The sequence below is a fragment of the Abramis brama genome (genome assembly GCF_963993115.1).
Source record: "Abramis brama genome assembly, chromosome: 9".
Lineage (NCBI taxonomy): Eukaryota > Metazoa > Chordata > Actinopteri > Cypriniformes > Leuciscidae > Abramis > Abramis brama.
Window position 1 is genome coordinate 4956187 of NC_139971.1, and position 19808 is coordinate 4975994.

The 19808-nt window shown below is 38.0% G+C and overlaps 1 protein-coding gene across 4 annotated transcripts in view; it reads left to right on the top strand.

Annotated features, from left to right (window-relative positions):
* The window catches only part of sphkap (SPHK1 interactor, AKAP domain containing), a 153199-nt gene that overhangs the window by 115162 nt on the left and 18229 nt on the right, over positions 1 to 19808 (top strand). For all 4 annotated transcript variants that reach the window (XM_084124694.1, XM_084124696.1, XM_084124695.1 and 1 more), the window contains 4 exons: positions 1507 to 1617; positions 18315 to 18374; positions 18801 to 18938; positions 19035 to 19296. In XM_084124694.1, the coding sequence (XP_083980820.1) occupies positions 1507 to 1617; positions 18315 to 18374; positions 18801 to 18938; positions 19035 to 19296 (571 nt within the window). The remainder of the gene's footprint in view (positions 1 to 1506; positions 1618 to 18314; positions 18375 to 18800; positions 18939 to 19034; positions 19297 to 19808) is intronic.

Consider the following 19808-nt stretch of genomic DNA (forward strand, 5'->3'; position numbering starts at 1 on the left):
AACAAATATATTAATCTGAAATGTAGCAGATTAATTTTCAGTTCATTCAGGTACAATTACCAAACATATCAAGGTATTTTTTATGAATTAATACCTATTAATAGTTAAAATAAATTTAACTAATATAAAACTATTGTCAGTGCACTACAAATAAACTGGTTCTATGCCTTTACTTTATTAATAAAACTTATTTAAAAAAAATACAAGGCTTAAGACATTTATTTTTCTTTTGGTGGTCCAGCCTGAGACATGCACAAGCCTTCTGCATTTTTGTTTTGCTTTTCCCTCCATTGTACCGAACTCGTACCGAACCGTGATGTCTGAACCGAGGTATGAACCGAACCGTGACTTCTGTGTACCGTTCCACCCCTAAAAGAGAGTGCAGAGTTTTCAAAGAATAGTGGACCAACGATTATTTGTGAAGAATAACTTTAATTAAAACAAAGTGTGAAGACTCGATTACAACTTTTGCAAACCACTAGTAAAGATAAACAAATATGTGCCAGGAATCAAGTGTTGATAAAGTAGTGTGGATATAGTAGTGGGGATATAGTAGTGGGGATGGCTGTGCCAGGCTAGTAATCTCTACTACACAATGAGGCCTGCTGGTGGTCATTTTGGTCTGGGTCATACAATTCTATGTTATATAGCTGACCCGGCCCCCCATCACAGTCAGGAACGATAATGTGGCCCCCAGAGAAAAAAGTTTGGTGACCCCTGACTTAATGTAAAGTTAACGAAAGTTATCATGAGGATTGTGATGTTTAAAGCAGATGTCTTAACAAATGTCAGTAGACCGGGAAGATTTTAAAACGAGACTTTCATTCATAAATACGCAAGATCGCTGTGAAAACACAGACCGGAAGTCAAAAGACAACGAGCGCAGCGCTGAAAAGGGGCGTGGCTACATAAGGTCTATAGTTTCGAACTGTCCGGTTAGGTATGAATTTAAAAGAAAACAGAATCCAAAAATGTGGAAAAACCTCAACATAAAACTAATACATGCAAAAGACATTTCCAGGTCAAGTCACCTTTATTTATATACAAAACAGATTGTTTCAAAGCAGCTTTACAGAGATAACAGGAAAATTACCCATTGAAGTCAGTTCAGTGTTGATTCAGTTCCGTTGTAAAGATCATCAATTATTCAATTCGTTTATTTCATCTAAAGCAGTTCTGCCAAAAAAATGTCATCATCCAGCTCAGTTCAGTTCTCATACACTGGTGTCAATGCAGTCAGATCAATAATATTGTTGAATATTAAGTGTACCCAACTAAGCAACCAGAGGTGACAGTGGCAAAACATGATACGCTGACATGAAGTGTGTGATCATAACAACAGTGATCTTTCTTGGTAAAATCCAATCACACATACTTCACAAAATTTATGCATGGCATTTTCAAAAAGGTGTATGTTAAAATGGATGTAAACCCTGGCTGTAAGTTCACAATTTAACGTTTTGAAGTGTTGTGCCTCAGTCTGATAAAAGTATGTGTTTGTGTCAGGTTTTGTGCAGTAACAGTGTTCTGGATTCGTCGGAGTACTGGCTGAAGAACGATAAGGCGCTCTGCAGAATTGGATTCCTGGAGGACCAGCATGATGGCGGCTGCCCGACAGTGAGTCTCTCTCACATATCACACGCTCTCAGAAGAGCCGAAACCATCGACACGCTTGTATCCATACATGTGTGTGTGTTTGTGCACATGTGACCGCGTGGAAGTGCGGTGGCATTTATATTGTGTTCAGCCTCCCACTGATAAATGTGGTCTTGATTGGGGTGATAATGCGGTATGATGTTGGCTGTGGCTGAATAATAAATGCAGTAATTCTCTGAACTGAGAGAATACATTTAGCTGCACACGGATGACAGCTGCACAAACTGCAGGACGAGATAATTATAGTCTAATGACAGATTATATACCTCACTTTACTTTAATGACAAGTTTCTTATCTCGTGTAAATGACGGCTTTGCAACCATCTTACTATGCATAAAATTATGCCACGATCACGCTAGCATTTTTGCACCTTCTGATTATCTGCGTAATGCTAATTTGATGGAAAATGTATGGCAGGATTGTTCAATGATGTAGGCCTTTGCTTCATTTTGTGAACTCTGAAGCATTTTACTAAAATTCAACAATAAACAATTATGAATAGTTGGGAAATGTGGCGGACTCCTTTAAAAAAATGTCATATCTGAATGCTCAGTTTTGATTGGTTAGAACGTGTGCGTAATTGCATTTTGACAAAGCTACTGAACAAAAACGCATTGCTGATAAGCGTCAGTATGAAGTCCAAGATCACTCTCATATCGGTACTTTAGAAAGTTGACCTAACTTAAAAAAAAATAAGGCAACATATTACAGTCAACTTGGTAAGTTAACTCAACTAACATCTGAAAACTTAAAATCTTTTGTAAATAATTAAGGCAACTTAAGATGGTTTAGTATTTAGCAATGCAAGGAGCTACAAACCTCATTCTTTCATCATGTTTGATTTTCAAAGCCCAATTCATGACATGACAAAATATATTAAATCCCAAAGTTTCAATGAGATGCACAAATCTCAAAAATGTTAATTCAGTAAAAATTATGAAATCTGACGTCTAACTAACAGTGGCAACAGCAGCATAAATTAAGCCTGTAAAAACGTTTTAATAATAGTCACCACATAATTATTTCAAGCTCCAATGCAAGCTGGGAACTTGCAAAACATCGTTCAACGTAAAATTGTGTGTTCGGATGACTCAATTTGGAAAAATACTTGAGTATAAGTGCAATACAACAACTTTTGTTAGCAACATGTTTAGAGCATTCTTGCTCGGTGCACCCAATTTAATAAACTGATAAAAATACTTCAAGCTACTTTATTTTTTACATTTGTTGTGCATGGGTTTTTACAGTGGAACAGACAGAAAAGCTATTGGTGCACCTTGAAATAAAAATCAATACAATCATGTTTTTAATTGTGCAAAGTGGGTCTGATGTCCGCTGGTTCTGTAGCCAGAAAATAACAGCCCGTAATTTGTGATGGCAGAAAATCTCTTAACATGTTTCGTGTGTGTGTGCTGGTCTGGTCCGACTGGGACTTCTCCACCCCCAGGCTCAGGTGCAGTCAGAACAGGTTTCATCAGGGCTGTGCTTTTACTGCGCTGATGTCACACATGATGTTCCTTTAACACAAAAGCTCCACACAGGGAATCAAAACCCACACACACCAGCTGGCGCCGAGATCCTAATGCCAGCGCTGAGTGCCAAGGCTACGGTGAAGTAGAGAGAGAAAGTGAGAAAGACACACTGTAAAAGTAATTCAGGGGATTATTACCCCAACTTTTAAAAAAAATTCTAATTTATTGGTTTAATTAAACATTTTATGTTGCAAATATTATTTTGGTCTGTTGAGTTCTGTTGACATAATAATGTTGATCATTACAATAACTTAATATTGTGTGTAATTTAAACTAAAATGTCTGGTAATTGATTTTTTTTATTTATTTTTTATGTGATAACAATGAAATTGTGTTTAATTTGAAAATTGGGCAGTGGATTTCCCAGCATGCTTTGCATAGAACTGGATAAAGAAAATAAATGTTGAAATGGTGTTATATTTATGTTTTTTTTTTTTTTTTGTAAAGGGAAAGACCTGGAAATATTTAAAGTAACGGTTGATGGCTGATATTTGGCAATTTTTAAATATTGTTTTTTTGTGTTTGGCCGATATGTCAGAAGCAGGACTTTTATTTTGACAATGCTGAGAACGCAAACAGCACTCCCATTCTCCGTCTCCTCATCAGTCTCCGTTTAACAGTTCTGTCTTATATGTTATTGATTGAACTGTTAAACAAAGAAAGTAAATGGTATATGATAAAGTATTATAGCGTTTGCTTTTAATTGCTCAAATCTTTGAATGTCTAATAAACATTTCATTTCTCAAACCTTGCAGACTTAGCTGAACCCTGCTGTGAGATCTTTGAATTAGTGAAGTGTGCTTCTGTGGACTGCATGAAAATGTGTTACTCTGTGTGTGATGGTCGGTCCGTGTGTATTGAATGCGGACAGGAGTTCTACTTTGTCTAGAGATGCAAAATCTACAAATTTTTCTACAACTTTTACTAAAAAGCTGATCATAAAAGCAATAAAACTGCAAGGCATTAAATTGATCAAAAGGGACAGGACAGGTTTCCACCTTTTTTATCAAATAAATGCAGCCTCAGTGAGCATAAAAGACTTCATTCGGAAATATTAAAAAGTCTTGCCAACCCCAAACTTTTGAACAATTGTGTATGTACAAAAATACATTGAATTAGTGATTTCATGTGAAGGGAAATCAGGGTCAAAATGTAGTGTTGGTGTGTTTTGCTTAAACCACTCATGACCTTTCCCTAATAAATAATCCGTTTAAGGTGTTAACATGACCTTACACATTGTCAGCTCATTAAGGTTAAAATCATAAATGTAAACACACTCAATATACATTTCCAGCTCTTTTCCCTTGTCTCTATCCTCCCAATCTGATTTTTTTTTTGTATTTAGTGAAAAATCACTGGACCATCTTTTATAATCTATTGTTTTTATCTGCATTGATCTCTGCTGGACGAGCTCAGATGAATATTGCCTCCATTAAAACAGTCTGTGAGAAATTCTTTATTCATTCGAATTTAGATTATCATTTGTCATTTAGCAGACAGTTTCTTGTAAAGCAAAGGGACAGAATGCTAATTGCATTGCCAGTCCCTCTGGAGCAGCCTGGAGTTCGGCGTGTGTGTGTGTCACTGTGATCAAGAACCGGCGTGTGTGTGTGTGTCACAGAGCAGGACTAGGTTAACAAGAAACCCTCAGCTTCATACCTGGGATTAAATGTACATCTGTTTCATTAGTAGATTCACTAAGATAAAACACTGCCAGAAATGTTCTTCTCTTATTAAATTCGGTTTGATAATGTTGTGTGTGTATTGTGTTGTAATTGATGATGTGGGTTTGGGTGAGAGGCAGGTGTAAACGGGGTCTAAAGCGTTTTTAGCTTGTCCACTTTCGACCTAGTGGAAAACGCATTCGACCGGATTGCTTTCATAGTGTAGACGCTCATGATCGAACAGCCAAAAAGAAGCTCTCCGTCTACTGAACTAATGCGTTAACATTATGGGAAACGCACTAGCCAGACGGGATTTAAACTTTGTCGGCTGGAGACCCAAGTTTGGTTTGAAGACGAAAAACATACCAAGCACAATGTTCTCTCACCATTCCTGATTTCTAACACACACGTTCGGCTGGTCTTGCGACTGTCAAAGCAGAAACGAAAGCTGCTGCTCTCCATATGTTTTTCAGTTTTCTCCAGTTATGTTCATGTGTAAATTGCGTGAGTTTTTTTCATCCATTTGATCGAAAGATCTGAAAAAGCCCCAATATTTTCCCACCCATTGACCCTCCCCTCGAAGAATTCAGGACAGAAGTAGTCGAAAGTGGACAAAAGAGACGGATTAAAACACCAGGTGTAAACGGGTATGAGTCTCCCTCGTCTACTTGTGATCCGATCGACCAAAACACTTAATAATCTTAATACCAGGTGTAAACAGGGCCTTTGTTTCTTCTCTTCCTGTGTCTTCTTGTCTCTTCTTGTTTCTTTTCATCTCATCTTGTCTCCTCCTTCTCTTCTCTTCCCGCCTCTTCATATACTGTAGGTCAGTTCTATCTCATCTCACCACGAACCCCATATTAACCCCTTTCTTAAGGTCAGCGATATGACAGGACTTATTTGAAACTCTTATCTGACCCTTAACTCATTATGTAAGTCAGTCAAAGTTGACGCAGGAAACAGAGATACAGAGAGGAAGAGACAAGCTGAGCTCTTCCCGTGTTAGAGGTTCACGATCACAATACATTACACAAATTAATGGCCTCAAATAATTAAATTTTTCCCTTGAGGTCCAATTATAATGTCAGTCAAGGGTATTTTATTTCTAAAACAGTCATAATTTAGGTTTATATTGCCATTTTATATCTTCTCTCTGTCCGTATATAATTAACCAGGTTAATTATACTGCTAGTAGATGCTGTAATGACACAATCTAGACTCATAAAGCATATTTCTCCATTGATGTAAGTGAAGGTTTGCTATGAGCTTGTAGTTTAGTTCCAACAAAAGGTCTGGGGAGAAAGTGTCCGGAAATGTACAGTGAAATATGATCCATTTAATGCTTATGTTAACCCTATAAGACAGATCAGAACTGGACTTGTCAATTCATTAGCACTCTTCTTTTTTTTTTGCCTGAAATATGTATCATCATATTGTCACCTTCCTAAAATAATTGCCTACGTCATTTTTTGACAAAATTTTTTTTTTTTGCATAAGTCATCTCCTCATGATGCTGGCCACCTCTGGTAAAATCGCCCACATCCTCAGTTGAACAGATCATGCAGTTCTACCCCTGTAGTAAAATGGCCTATGTCAAGAGTGTGACTTTGGCCGTTTTATGTTGCCTAAGACAAAAGACAATGAGACTTAGGGAATTTTACAAGCTTTTCAAGATGGCAGTTGCATCAAGAAGAACGATAATCTACTCAACCTCTGAAGTTAGGTTCAGTTTTTTGTGTTTTCTGAGAAACCTGAAAAAAATTCTCAGAAAACAAATGTCTTGGTCAATTATTTTAGGAAGGTGACGATATAATACCTTGTAGATAAATATTCCTTCAAACATAGAGTGCTTACTGCCTTACATTTTGATATATGCATAGTTGTTACTGTACCAACATTTTACATGTAAGTGTAGTGGTTTCTGTGCTAAACCATCCTGTTTTCCTTATAAAATTGTAAAGTTTTTTAGGTGGAGGTCTCATTCTGAAAATGTCCTTCAACACCACTTATTCGAATGAAAAAGCAATCTAGTTCAGCTAGAAGCTTCAACGGTAATACTGTGCAACTTTGGAGAGAAGCGACAGCAAAAGCATCCCTTCTTGTGCTTATCATTATTTGCCCCAAGCAACAATAAGAAAATTCACCAAATGAAAATACTCCTACATCTAACTTTAAAGTGAAATGAGATGTTTGGAAAAGAACAGGCAGTTTCTCGCAATGATCATTGAGCCTGGATGTCAACAAAATGTGACGGCATGTGATTTCCATGGATTTTAAGACGGGGCTTTAACTGGTTAAAGATCTTGCCTTCAGGATGCGACATGCTTACGTGGTCATAACCACGGGCACAGATGTGAATTTGTGAATTTGCTTCCTCACTGAGCACCTAGTGAACCAAGGACGAGGCCTCAGGCGACGCTCCCACAAACACACACACGTGTGTGTGTGTGTGTGTGTCAAAACCACGAGAACCTGAGCTCTCTGCGACATAACGGTCTGTCAAGTGTACATCGGTGCACTCTCAACGTCAAATGACAGGACACATCAAAGATTAACCATTCGATGGAAGCGTGTGTTCGAGCGTCCCCTTTTTCACTCCTTCCATGCCTCATTTAGATGCTCAGCGGATGTGAAAGCACAGATCAGTGTGTGTGAACCCACTCAGTCGGAAATGATAAAGAGCATGTCTGCTCTGTTCCAGTAGTGCAATATGGCAACATCTCAAAACAGCCTCTTTCCACTCCCATGATCCCCATGCTTTGTTATTTTATCTGTTCCTCTCCATCCCTTTCTATTATTTTCATCTCTCTCTCTCTCTCTCTCTCTCTCTCTCTCTCTCTCTCTCTCTCTCGCTGTGGTGTTGCGAGCGGCGAGGTGGCGAAGGTAATTTTTAGCCACGATGGCGAGTGTCTGCCGTCTCCCCGCTGATGATAATGGGTGAAATGAGTTTGTCCTTGGCAAGTCCTTCCATCCAAGTCTCAATATTTCATTCCCACAAATTCCTCCCCCTCTCATTCTCGGCCTCCCTCCTTTTTCCCAAGCTTGTATTTCTCTCGCTCCCATCTGTATTTCCGTCTCCCTCTTCAGTGAAGAGTGAAATGCTCTGAGTTGTGAACTGACCTCTCTAACCCAGCAATTTTGAGGACTCGTGAGACAGTGACGGATCATCTCAACTAGAGTTGTTATATCAAAATATCAGTTGTTGATAACAGTGATAGAGTTAAGTACAGGAACAGGAATTACAAGGAATAGAACAAATAACAACAGTAGAACCAAGATACAAATCAATCAAACAGTGCTTTAGGTATCAGGTAATCAAATGTTTAACAACACTACATAAATTACTGGTGTAGTTTTTACTGTTTATTATTAGATAGAAAGATTCTAACATTCTAATTATAGAGATATTTTGAAAGAAGTCTCTTATGCTCACCAATGCTGCATTTATTTAATCAAAAATATGGTAAAAATATTATATTGTTGTGAAAATAACTGTTTTCTATTGCAATATATTTTAAACTGTGATAAAATATGAATTTTCAGCATCATTACTCCAGTATTCAGTGTCACATGATCCTTCAGAAATCATTCTAATATGATGATTTACTGCTCAAGAAACATTTATGATTATTATCAATGTTAAAATAGTTGTGCTGCTTCATTTTCCTGTAAACTGTGTAATAAAACACTTTTTTCAGGATTCTTTGATGACTAGAAAGTTAAAAAGAACAGCATTTATTTGAAATAGAAACTTTTGATACATTTAATGCCTCCTTGCAGATTAAAAGTATCTTTCTTAATATTTCCCCTGGTTCTCTTTTTTTCTATTCTTGTTTGATTAATGTTGATGCACAATAGACAGGCCATTGCAATTTTTATTTTATTTTTGATATACTGAATATGTGTAAATTGCCCTCATGCTCATGGAAGACAAAGTTGGAAAGGAAAAGTTTTAGCAAAAAATGTTGATGTCAGAGATGTACAATGATCAATGATCAAGGCCATTTGCACAAATATTTTTAGGCAGTTTATTATTTATTAGAGTCAGACTGGTAACCTGAAGGTTGCAGGTTCGATTCTCAATGACTGAGGTGTCCTTGAACAAGGCACTTAACCCCCCAATCGCTCCCCGGGCACCACAGTAAATGGCTGCCCATTGTTCTGGGTGTGTGTGTTCATGTTTTGCAGTATGTGTGTGTTCACTGCTCCTGATGTGTGCGCACTAACTTGAATGGGTTAAATGCAGAGGACAAATTCTGAGTATGGGTTACCATATTTTCCCTTCACATGTCACCAGGGCTTGACATTAACACCCGTCAACCTGCCAAATGTGTGTGTATTTCAGCAGTGGTGTGTAACGCAGTCTCTCCTACTAGCCACTTTGATGGGTTAAATTTTATATAATATATACATTTTTCAATTGTACTCTTTTAAAAAGGCATCTGAAATAATAAACTAAGTGCAATGAAGTGATATCGATATGTATCTGAAACGCTTCGGTTACGCTTTAGATCACAGCCCGGAGAGTGCTGCGTAATTAAAGTGTTTTTACAGCATAACTTTCTGTAATTATAGTGTACCTATAAAGTACTTGCATGTAAGTATAAGGGAACAATATGTAAAGTTTGGGAATAAAGGGGTAACAACTAGGAGAATTAAAAAATATATTTATACTGTAAGTATTATAGAACTAAGGGGTACTTATTCTACTATTATGATACAACAATCTTACATTTGGGAGCAATTTAGCGAGAACATACACTGCGTACCTTTTTGTAATAATGGTGTATGAATACATACTGTATAGGCTTGAAAAATACAGGGTACATATCTATGCATTTATACAGTAATCTTTTTAACAAAAGTGCACTGAAAACTAAAACTATTGCAACTTTTGCTTAAATATTGGGGAAAGATATTGTTTCATGGTGCTTGTTACCCTCTTGTTCCATGTAGTTACAGGGTAAGTACAATAAAAAATACTTACACAATCTTATATCACTGACTCGGAAACCTTTATCTGAAAAACAACTTAATTCAAAACAGATTTACAACACTTCTTTTGCTTTTTTTAATCAACAATTCATTTCAAATGCTTAAGTCGTGACAGAAAGTAGCACGTTTTGTCCCCCCTTTTTTCTCTTGCTTGGCTTCTTCCTTTTGTTCCTCTTCTTCTTTTTCTTTCTTTCCATTGATGAATCTGAAGAAGAAATCATGTCTCTTGCTATTCTGTATTATGTATTAAAAGAAAATGCAGTGCACCCAGAAATACTTCCTCACCATTTACTCATCTTTTACCCTCATGCCATCCAAGATGTATACGACTTTCCCTCTTCAGATTACGATTACAGATCCATACGACCCCAATGGATGGATCAATGTCTTCTGAAGTGAAATGATAGGTGTTTGTAAATTCGTCTTAATTACGCAGCGCTTTCCGGGCTGTAATCTAAAGCATTACCAACGCTTCCAATACTCATTTTCCACAGAATAGATACACAACACCAGCTGCTCTTTCTCTCTCTCTCTCATCTCTCCGACAGCGAGTTACACACAAACCCGCCTCCTCTCACTCACTCGTTTCATTTGCTCTGGATGAATATTATTGGTGTTACAGGGCTTGAATTTCGGTGTGGGATTGCGCGTATTCTGCATAATTTTACTCATCCTCAAACTCATGTTTTAAGTGAACGTAAACAGTTGAGAAAGAGAACAGGTGTGTAACAGTGTAATGGATCCGCGTCAGCTCTTGAAGTGACAGCAGCCTAATATATCTGCTGCCAAATTATGAGATAATATTAAAAATATCTATATGGCAGTTTTTCCCCATGGTATCGATATCAAAATTGTGGCCAGTGAAAATGCTGAGTGGCTAGTAACTTTGGAAAACCACTAGCCACAGTGGCTGATGAGCAAAAAAAGTTAATGTCAAGCCCTGCTTGTCACTGTATAAAATGTTATGTGCAAAGAGTAATGTATAGATGGATACACTTTGGCCAATAGCAAGCAAGTAACCATGTATATTTAGTTATTTAAACATACACTGTGGTGACTTACACGCTTCCATGGCCATCTGTCCTTTCTAAATAATAAATGAAAAGTTGACGTGCCACATGATGGCAGTGATCCAGACTATCCAGACTGAGAGCAGTTGCTTCTGATTTGAAAGCACTGATTGTAGGAACGGGTCATTAAAATTAATGCATGCTCTAATAATGCAATTGCTATGATATTTGCATATTTTGTCCTGTAGACACATTAATATGCATTGGTTTTGATTTGGGATGTTAATTAACACACAATTTATATAGGGCTGAAAAATAAACGATTTTCACGGCAGGTACACCGAGTTGGGACTCCTTTACAAATACTGTTTTTCCTTCATCAGTATCTTAATTATTGAAGTTCAGTCGCAGCTTGTAATTTCTGAAGGCAAACAGAGCCAGTGATTTCATCAGTTCATTAGAACGGCGCTCATATTACACAGGAGAAAAGAGGCTTAAAAGTTCAGGATTCTACTTTGTTCTTACCCTTATTATGACTTTAGTCTTTAGTATCCATGGTTTAACCATGGTATTTATAATAAGTCGCGGGTTACACCATGCATGGATCCTCATTAATGTAGTTAGATACAGTAAAAAAGATGTAAATGTATATAGAATTTTTAGAATGACATTTCGAATCTGTATAGTTTCTACAGTTAACTACATTATATTCATGGTAAATATTTGTAAGGTGGTTTTGAAACACCTTTTAATCCACGTTGGTGTCTGTTTTCTCTTGCCTTCCTCATCAGTACTGTCTGCAATGTCTTGGCTGTTTAATGTTTCAGCTAGCTAGTACCAAGTAATTTTGTGTTCCTGTTGTGGTTTGTGTCAGATCATTCAGATTGCGACCATTTACACAGCCTGGCACCCTGTGATGCCGATGTCGTATTGCAGCAAATGACCAGGAAGTAATAAGCATATTGCAGAGACAGAACTCCACAGAAAGCTCCACTGATTTCCACAGAATTTAAAGTGAAGTATTCAGTGAACACATATTACAGTATACAAATCCATTCCATAGAAATACACAGATTTTCTCCCAAAGTCGGCACAGAAAAAGCACAATAAAAAAGATTTCATCTGGGCCTGGTTATAACTTAACACCGACAGACAGAAACCATCTTGTTTGGAGAATGCAGTAGTGTAGGCTATTAGAAGCACATTAAACGGACAGTATGGAATTTTTCGCCACTAGGGGTCGCTAACCTCTTTACAATAACAAAGGCGTAGTTTGATGACGCAACATTTGCTAAGAATTATGGATCTTGTCGTCAACGTCAAGCCGACCGATCTAATAATGTTTATGGATGAAAGAATACATCGTTGTTTTTATCATGACTGTGATATGAAGCAGTTCGGGATTGCTAAGAGACAGCTATCAGCTCCACACGCGACGCGAGTCCCGCGGATATAAAAGGAATAAGGACATTTCATTCTACCGAACTACACGCAGAATTACTACTCACAGGTCAGTTTATTAGACAAATTAAACTTGTGAGGTAACGCAGCGCTGTTTCACTTGGTCTAACACTATCACACTAAACTGCATTTGAATGTGTTGAAATGTATGTGTTAGTTTGTCTGTATGAGACTAGCAGTAAGCTAGATCAACATTAGAATAACATACAGATCATATTCTGACATTTTATCATTGTTGAACTATATAACATTGATTAGTTTTATGTAAATGTGCTCACCTGTTTAATAAAGTACATGTAGGAGCGGTCGAAGTCTCGGACGTGGAGCTCTCGTTTATATACTGTCTATGGGAGCTCTCGGCATCTCGAAAACACCGCGCTGATATTGATTCTCCTTTTAGTTCTCCTTTTTTATCCAAAGTCTGCTTGCCATGGTCCGTAATGTTTGAACGAAACAACAACAGCGTGCAGATAGACATTGCGAACTACACATTTGTCCACGTCTGTCGCTTTGGTTACTATCAGAGGGCTCTGGTTGCTATGGCAACACGAGCGGAAACCAGGGACAACGCGGATATGACGCCATTGACGGCAACAAAACGGAAATAAAGAAACGGGACGTGTCTTCGAATTAAATTACAAATTTCTCCTGGTTTGAAAGTTGTTGGAAACAGTCGGGATAATGTAAGTACACAACTAAAAAAAATATATAACATAGATATAGTGATTTTTGCTATTTTTAAAGCAAAAAAGTTACATATTGTGCCTTTAACCCTGTAAAGCAGGACAGTTAGAGATAATGCAAATGACACTGTAAATTCTAATATGTTAATATTCGAGTCCAATTCAAACACATTAGTTTGCAGCAATATAAATTAAATTAATTAAAGCTACATTAAATGAAAAAACGTAAAGATATATTACTAAAATAATGTCTTACACATTTTTATCAGAAATCGAGGCATAAATAATTTCTTTAAAAAATCCTTGCATCGAGGGCCAACAGACCAATATGAGATCACCAGACGGAGTCCTTATAAAGGTGGCGTGCACGCTGTATTACTTAATTAAGTGATGAGGGGAGACTTGTGCATTCGGATTGTCACGGCCGAGTCCGACTGTTATTGTCAGTAAAACATTCAGTTGCATCTCTGTCCACCTAGATCCGAAATACATAACTAACCTGGCTGCTAACCCTACCTTTCACTGTTCCCGAAGCCCACGAGCTAGTGTGCGGATTTGAATGTGCTCATGGTATGCCTCAGTGTTCAGGAGCCGTAGATGAGACCCACATCGAAATAAAGCAGCCATCTGTCAACTCAATGGATTACCTGAACCGGAAGGGTAGATATTCCCTGAATGTGCAAGCTACAAATACAGATTTATGGATGTCGTCATAAAATGGCCAGGGATTGTTCATAACACGCGTGTCTTCGCCAATTCCAAGCTAAATAGATATTTTAAGACCGGAAATATCCCTGCACTGGAGAAGAAGATTGTGGGTGACAAGGAGGTGACACCCATTTATCTTTTGGGAGATCCTGCCTTTCCTGATGAAATAATATGCAAATGGTGGCTCTGCTCCTCAGTAACAATATTTTGGACTTTGCTGTCTATAAATTCCGTGAGACCAGGAATGAGATTATGGGTGACACTGTTGCTGCGTCCCAATTCGCCTACTTATACTACGCCCTAAAAGTATGTACTCTTTTTGTGAAGAAAAAGTGCATACTTTTGAGTGTGTACTAAAAGAGTAGGCACGCTTTGGGACATACTACTTCATCATCTTAATGGACAGATCTGTCGTGTGCATCCTGTCACCGTAAACTGCCCTGTCAATCATCTTGTCACAGTTAAAATCCTCCGTTCAATCAAATTTAATTTCCTACAGTTTCGGAGAGAAATGTAGTTGCACGTTCATCTGCCAGTCGTGGGTCTTTCATGCGGAGACCCTCCTCATGTGTTTGCAGTTTGAATATAATGATGCATGTAAAAGTTAATGGCTAAACGTATCTTTACAAAAGTTCACAATGCATCTGCAGATGCAATATAATGTAGACAACATTGAATAAATACATTTTTGTCAGGTTAGATACTGATAATTATTCACTCAAACCCCTTTATCTAAACCTCTCTACATAACCGCCAGACTCGCGCATCCTCCATGTCTGTAGTTTTTTAACACTTTTCACTCGTGTTTGTAGTTCTAACCGAATCCTCGTCCAACGCGCGGTGGGTTGTGGGCAATATTAGCTCAGTTAGAGTGTGCATCGATCTGCACTTCGGATTCTGACCGGAAATAGTAGACCATCCGGGTATCTTTGGAACACTCATTTCAACATACTACGATTTGGGATGTACTAATTCTTTTTTCAAATGTTATTTAGGACGGATAGTATGCGAATTGGGATGCGCCATGTGTGTTGGCAGTATAGAGTTCGTAACCCTGAGCAATAACTCTCTGACAGACTGTAATGATGGAGGTGGAAAGAGGGTCAGAAGAGTCCTTATCAAGTACCTTGACCCCTAATGCTAAAGCTGCAAGTGATCATTCTGTCTTAAGAGTATTCTTTTCTGTTACTGTTTTTCTTTTGCACTTTATTTACAGTCCCGTTCCGCATGTACATACTATGTACTTATCATAGTCATTATAATAACTGGGTAATAACTAGGTACTAACCCTTACCCCTAATCCTAACCTTAACCCATGTAGTTACCTTGTATTGCCCACTACTTTCCTAGTAAGTGCACGTACTGTAAAATAAAGTGCAACCGGTACATTTGTAGAGTTTTGTAGCGGCACATTTTCTACTGAGCTTAGGTTGAAAATATCATTAGCTCAGTATAAAAACAGAAGTGGTCAATGGAAAGTTCCCACTATGATACACAAACAAATGTGTGATGTGTGTGTGAGAGAGAATGAGAGAGAGAGCATCCAGAATGCTGTGCGTAAGTACACTGAGGTAGATGAATGTTATAGTGTGGTAGAAATCCAGACGGACAGATGGGCATTCGGACGGGCAGAGATGTGCAGGAGTACTAGAATGAGCGAGCGAGAGGAATGTGTTCTGTAATGTGCGAGTGAGGAAATTTCACTCTGAATAAAAAGAGTCTAATTCAGGCTCAGTTGCTAACTCCCTTTTTGTCACCTTCACCCTGTTTCCTTTTCCAGTTTCATTTAATATCCTCATTTAATGAGTAAAGTCATCACCATAACATCACTATCCTCCCCTGAATTACCTCTCTTAACCTTAAACCTTCAGCAGGTTCTCCTACCGGTCATGCTGTAAGTGTGTGTCGCATTGAATCAGTTTTGTTCTCTCTGCAGTGTGATGCGTTGAACTGTGTTGTAGTCATATCCAGAATGAGAATTTTCAGCTTTTCTTTCTAGGAATTTTACCGGGAAGACACCCACTATATTTGTATCATTGAGATACTATTATAGTTTTTAATAATATTTTGAAATAGTTTTTATTTTTATATTTTCCATTTTCTTAAAATTTTAGTTACTGATAGTAATTTAGTTTTTTTTTTTTATTATGTCTACGTGTTTTTATTTTTAGTTTGAGCTATTTTAGTACAAAATGAGAAATGTTTGATTTTTTTTTTCAGTTAACATTTATTTTATTTTATTATTATTTTATCGTTTTAATTTTAGTTTTATTTATCCAGTTTTTAATTAGTGGTGGTCCCTGTTATTATTTCTCATTCATGGATTTGTAACCTTTCTTTCTATGGACATGAATGCAAATCAGTATCCAAAATGACCTTATTGCGTTGAATTGGTAACATAAACAGGCGTACTTATTTCCTTATATTTTTTAAAATGTTAGTCCTTATAAAAATGATTATTTGGCTGCTTTTTCCTGGAATATTAGTGATAAACAGCGCAGGACATTTCATTTTGCTCAAATTAAATACGAGCAAATTTCCTTATCTGTGCGAACGGCACCTAGCAGCAATCACCTAGCAAAACACTGGCAACCATTTAGAATGGCTGCAAACCAGAATCTTAATATCATGGCAACATCTTTTGCATGGGCAAGCACAATGCATATTTTCTTCATTCCGAAAAACCTAATTAGACCTTCTAATTATTTTAACATTGCACATTATTTGTTTATATATTTAGTTGTTTACTAGGTGTGTGTGTGTGTGTGTGTGTGTGTGTGTGTGTGTGTGTGTGTGTGTGTGTGTGTGTGTGTGTGTGTGTGTGTGTGTGTGTGTGTGTGTGTGTGTGTGTGGCAGAAAAGGCAGTGACTGAGTCACCCATCAGCACCACAATACATTAATAGTGCCACCTGACAGCTGAGACACTCCAAACCACCAGCGCAAGATCAGTTCTTATGTGAATATGACAGTTCAGGACAATTATGGCAGGTTACTCTCTCTCTCTTCTCTCTCTCTCTCTCTCTCTCTCTCTCTCTCTCTCTCTCTCTCTCTCTCTCTCTCTCTACACTATACACTAAACAGTATATATGTACAGTATATACATATATACTTAACACTTATGGATGAGTACTAGATCATTTACTGTTGCATTAAGTAATCAGCTGGAATAAGAGAGATTAAGTGCTACATCTGTGATACCTGAGTGAAATTCATCCTCGCTGAGAAAAGCCTACAGATTCCAAAATTCCAATTGTCACTAATGTGATCTTCAGTGTCTTAAGAGGGAAAGAAGAGCTCTCTCTCACACACACATCCACAAGGACATATTTGAATTAAGCATGCGACTAGCAATACAATATGCTTTTAAGAGACTGATGAGTCATCAGAATCCATTAGGTGCAGTGTGTGTGTGTGTGTGTGTGTGTGTGTGTGTGTGTGTGTGTGTGTGTGCGCGTGCGTGTGCGTATAGTGATGTACGATGAACGAGATGAAAAAAGAGAGTAAGAAAGCTTTGTAAGAAAGCACTTAAGAGTGATAAATAAGTAAAAATAAGTGTTGTTCAAGCTATGTAAACATGAGGGAGAAAGAGATAAAGGTTTTTATAAGCAGTTGTTTAAAGTTACTCATCCTTGTTTCATTCCAAACCTGTATGCTCTTATTTTGTTGGTTCATAGTGACACAGCTGTCAAGCTGTCAATTATCATAAAAGCGGTCCGTGTAACTCATGTACTGAATTCTAAGTCTTTTGAAGCCTAACGGTAGCTCTGTGTGAGAAACCAAAATTTTAACTTGGCTGTCTGTGCAGCAGTTTTTAATTATTTATTATTAAATCAGTGCTACATGACAAGAGAGAAAAAAGTGTTGTGGCATTCCCTTTTACCAAAAAGTTTGGGAAACTTCAACTCCCATAATGCACTGTGCACTGCCTGTCGAAAAAATGCAGAGGGTACGATCTGTAGTTTTAACAATATCCCTGGAGCTTTCAAAAGTCTCCAGACATAAAATGGTGTGTTTTGCGTCATCTGGCAGACTTTTGCTCACAAATAAGCAGGTAGATTCTGCTGCAGGCAATATGGAGAAAAAAAATAGATATGTTTTTTTTACATATCTTACGAGCATGATAACAATACAAAGCTGCTTGAAGAACTGTGAATGTATCCTTTAAGTCATTATTTTCTACATTCAATTTAAATATGAGACTTTTAGGCAATGCTTCAGAAGATTTGACATGTTGTAAATAAAATGAAAAATGACATTTGAGAGCTGCAACAAATGAGAAGGTATTCAGAGCTAATCTTCTGTGTCCTGTATGTAACCCCTCCGATCCTACTCGCCCTGCTCCAAGCGGGACTCGAATCGGTGTCTCCGGCATAGGAGGCAGGCACGCTTACAAGGAGGCTAAAGACCACAGTTTCTAGCGTCAGTCTCTAGTGCACCTCTTAAGATCAGGGGAGTGAGTTTTACCCTGCATAGCTCTCACTAGTGTATCTCACTAGTCACTAACTTTGGGTACGCTGTGTTTGAATACGAAAACGTATGTATACAGATAGTTTACCTTACTTTACCAGATGCTATTTCTCTAAGATCAGCCTCTCTCTTCTCAGATCTGCTTTGTAAACCTGGACAGACATACCCCTGATCGACATGACGACAGCTACACCAAGGTGGGTGGAGATTACCTTTCCTTTATTTTGAGCTGTGCATGATGCTAGCAATGCCAAAGTCATGGGTTTGGGTCCCAGAAACTGCATATACTGGTACTGCTTTGGATAAAAAGCATCTACCATTGAAAATATTTACATTTTAAACTATCACTAATAAATAGTCTAGTGTTTTATCATTCCCAGTTGACTGTTTTTTATTAATATCCAAATAAATACCCGATCCCCTCCACCCTCTCATTTCTAATTCATTCAATTATTCTAGTTAATAACAGATATATGAATGTCTTTCATCATTTCCTAAGCGTACAACATAAACAATGTTTCATCTAATTAAAAGGGAAATTAGAAACAATACAAATTACCAAGATAATGCAAGCAAGGACCCTCAATTATGTGACTTGAATATTAGCATACATTTTCCCACAGAAACTGGCCTCAGTGTGCCCAGAGCTGCCACGGTTAATTGAGTCTCTTGGAGTGCGGCAACCCAAAGAAAATGAGATTCTGCTTCTCAGCAGCCTGGAGTCACCGGACTCCTGCCAGCATGACCCAAGCCACCCACAGGTAAGATATTAATATAGACTGGAACAACTGACATAATTTTACAGCTTACAGTCTACCTTGTTAAACTGTGTGTATGTTTATGTATGTGTATTTCAGAGCCAGAGAACAGCGGATGTCTGTCTGGTGCATTGTTCCTGTGGGCGCCGCCCTAACCAAACGAACAGTGTCGTTTTTGAGATCAACAAATTCCTGATCGGACTACAGTCAGGGCAAGAGAGGCAGAGACATGGCCGGTTGGCTGGTCAGCGGGCTGCTGAAGATGACACCAACCGCTCTGTTTCATCCATAGAAGAAGACTTTCTCACTGCCTCCGAGCAGCTTGGAGAAGACAGTGAGGACAGTGACCCATTCAGAAATGGTAAACCGTCTATCCATCTACCAATCCATCCATCCATCCATCCATCTCTCCATCCAAAAAATCACTCAGAAACCTCATTCTAAATCCATATTTTATCCACTGTGTGGTACTTTCTATGTCCTGGTATGTAATGAGAAAATGCAACTTTAGTGCAGCTCTGGCACTTTTGCTGCATCTTCCTCCTGTCCACCTTTTGAATAGACAGAAAATTACTTGAATTATGGTTGAAAGAGCATTGAAAGAGCCATTTACGTTTTCTCGCTATCTGTGAGCCTGCTTCGATAAGAGTGGCCCTATTTGGAGGACTGTTTGGGAGTGTTTCCACCCCAAGGCTATTTCTTAATTTAGTTACACAATGTAGCCTCAGTCACTACCAATGAGATTATGGTTTACAAAACAATTTGGGCATTTCACATACATTTGCAACCATAAAAAGCACAGGAAAATAAAGTCCTTAGTTTTGCCTTTGGGAATTATTTGGATCTCAACTTAACTTTTGTCTAGGTTGCACT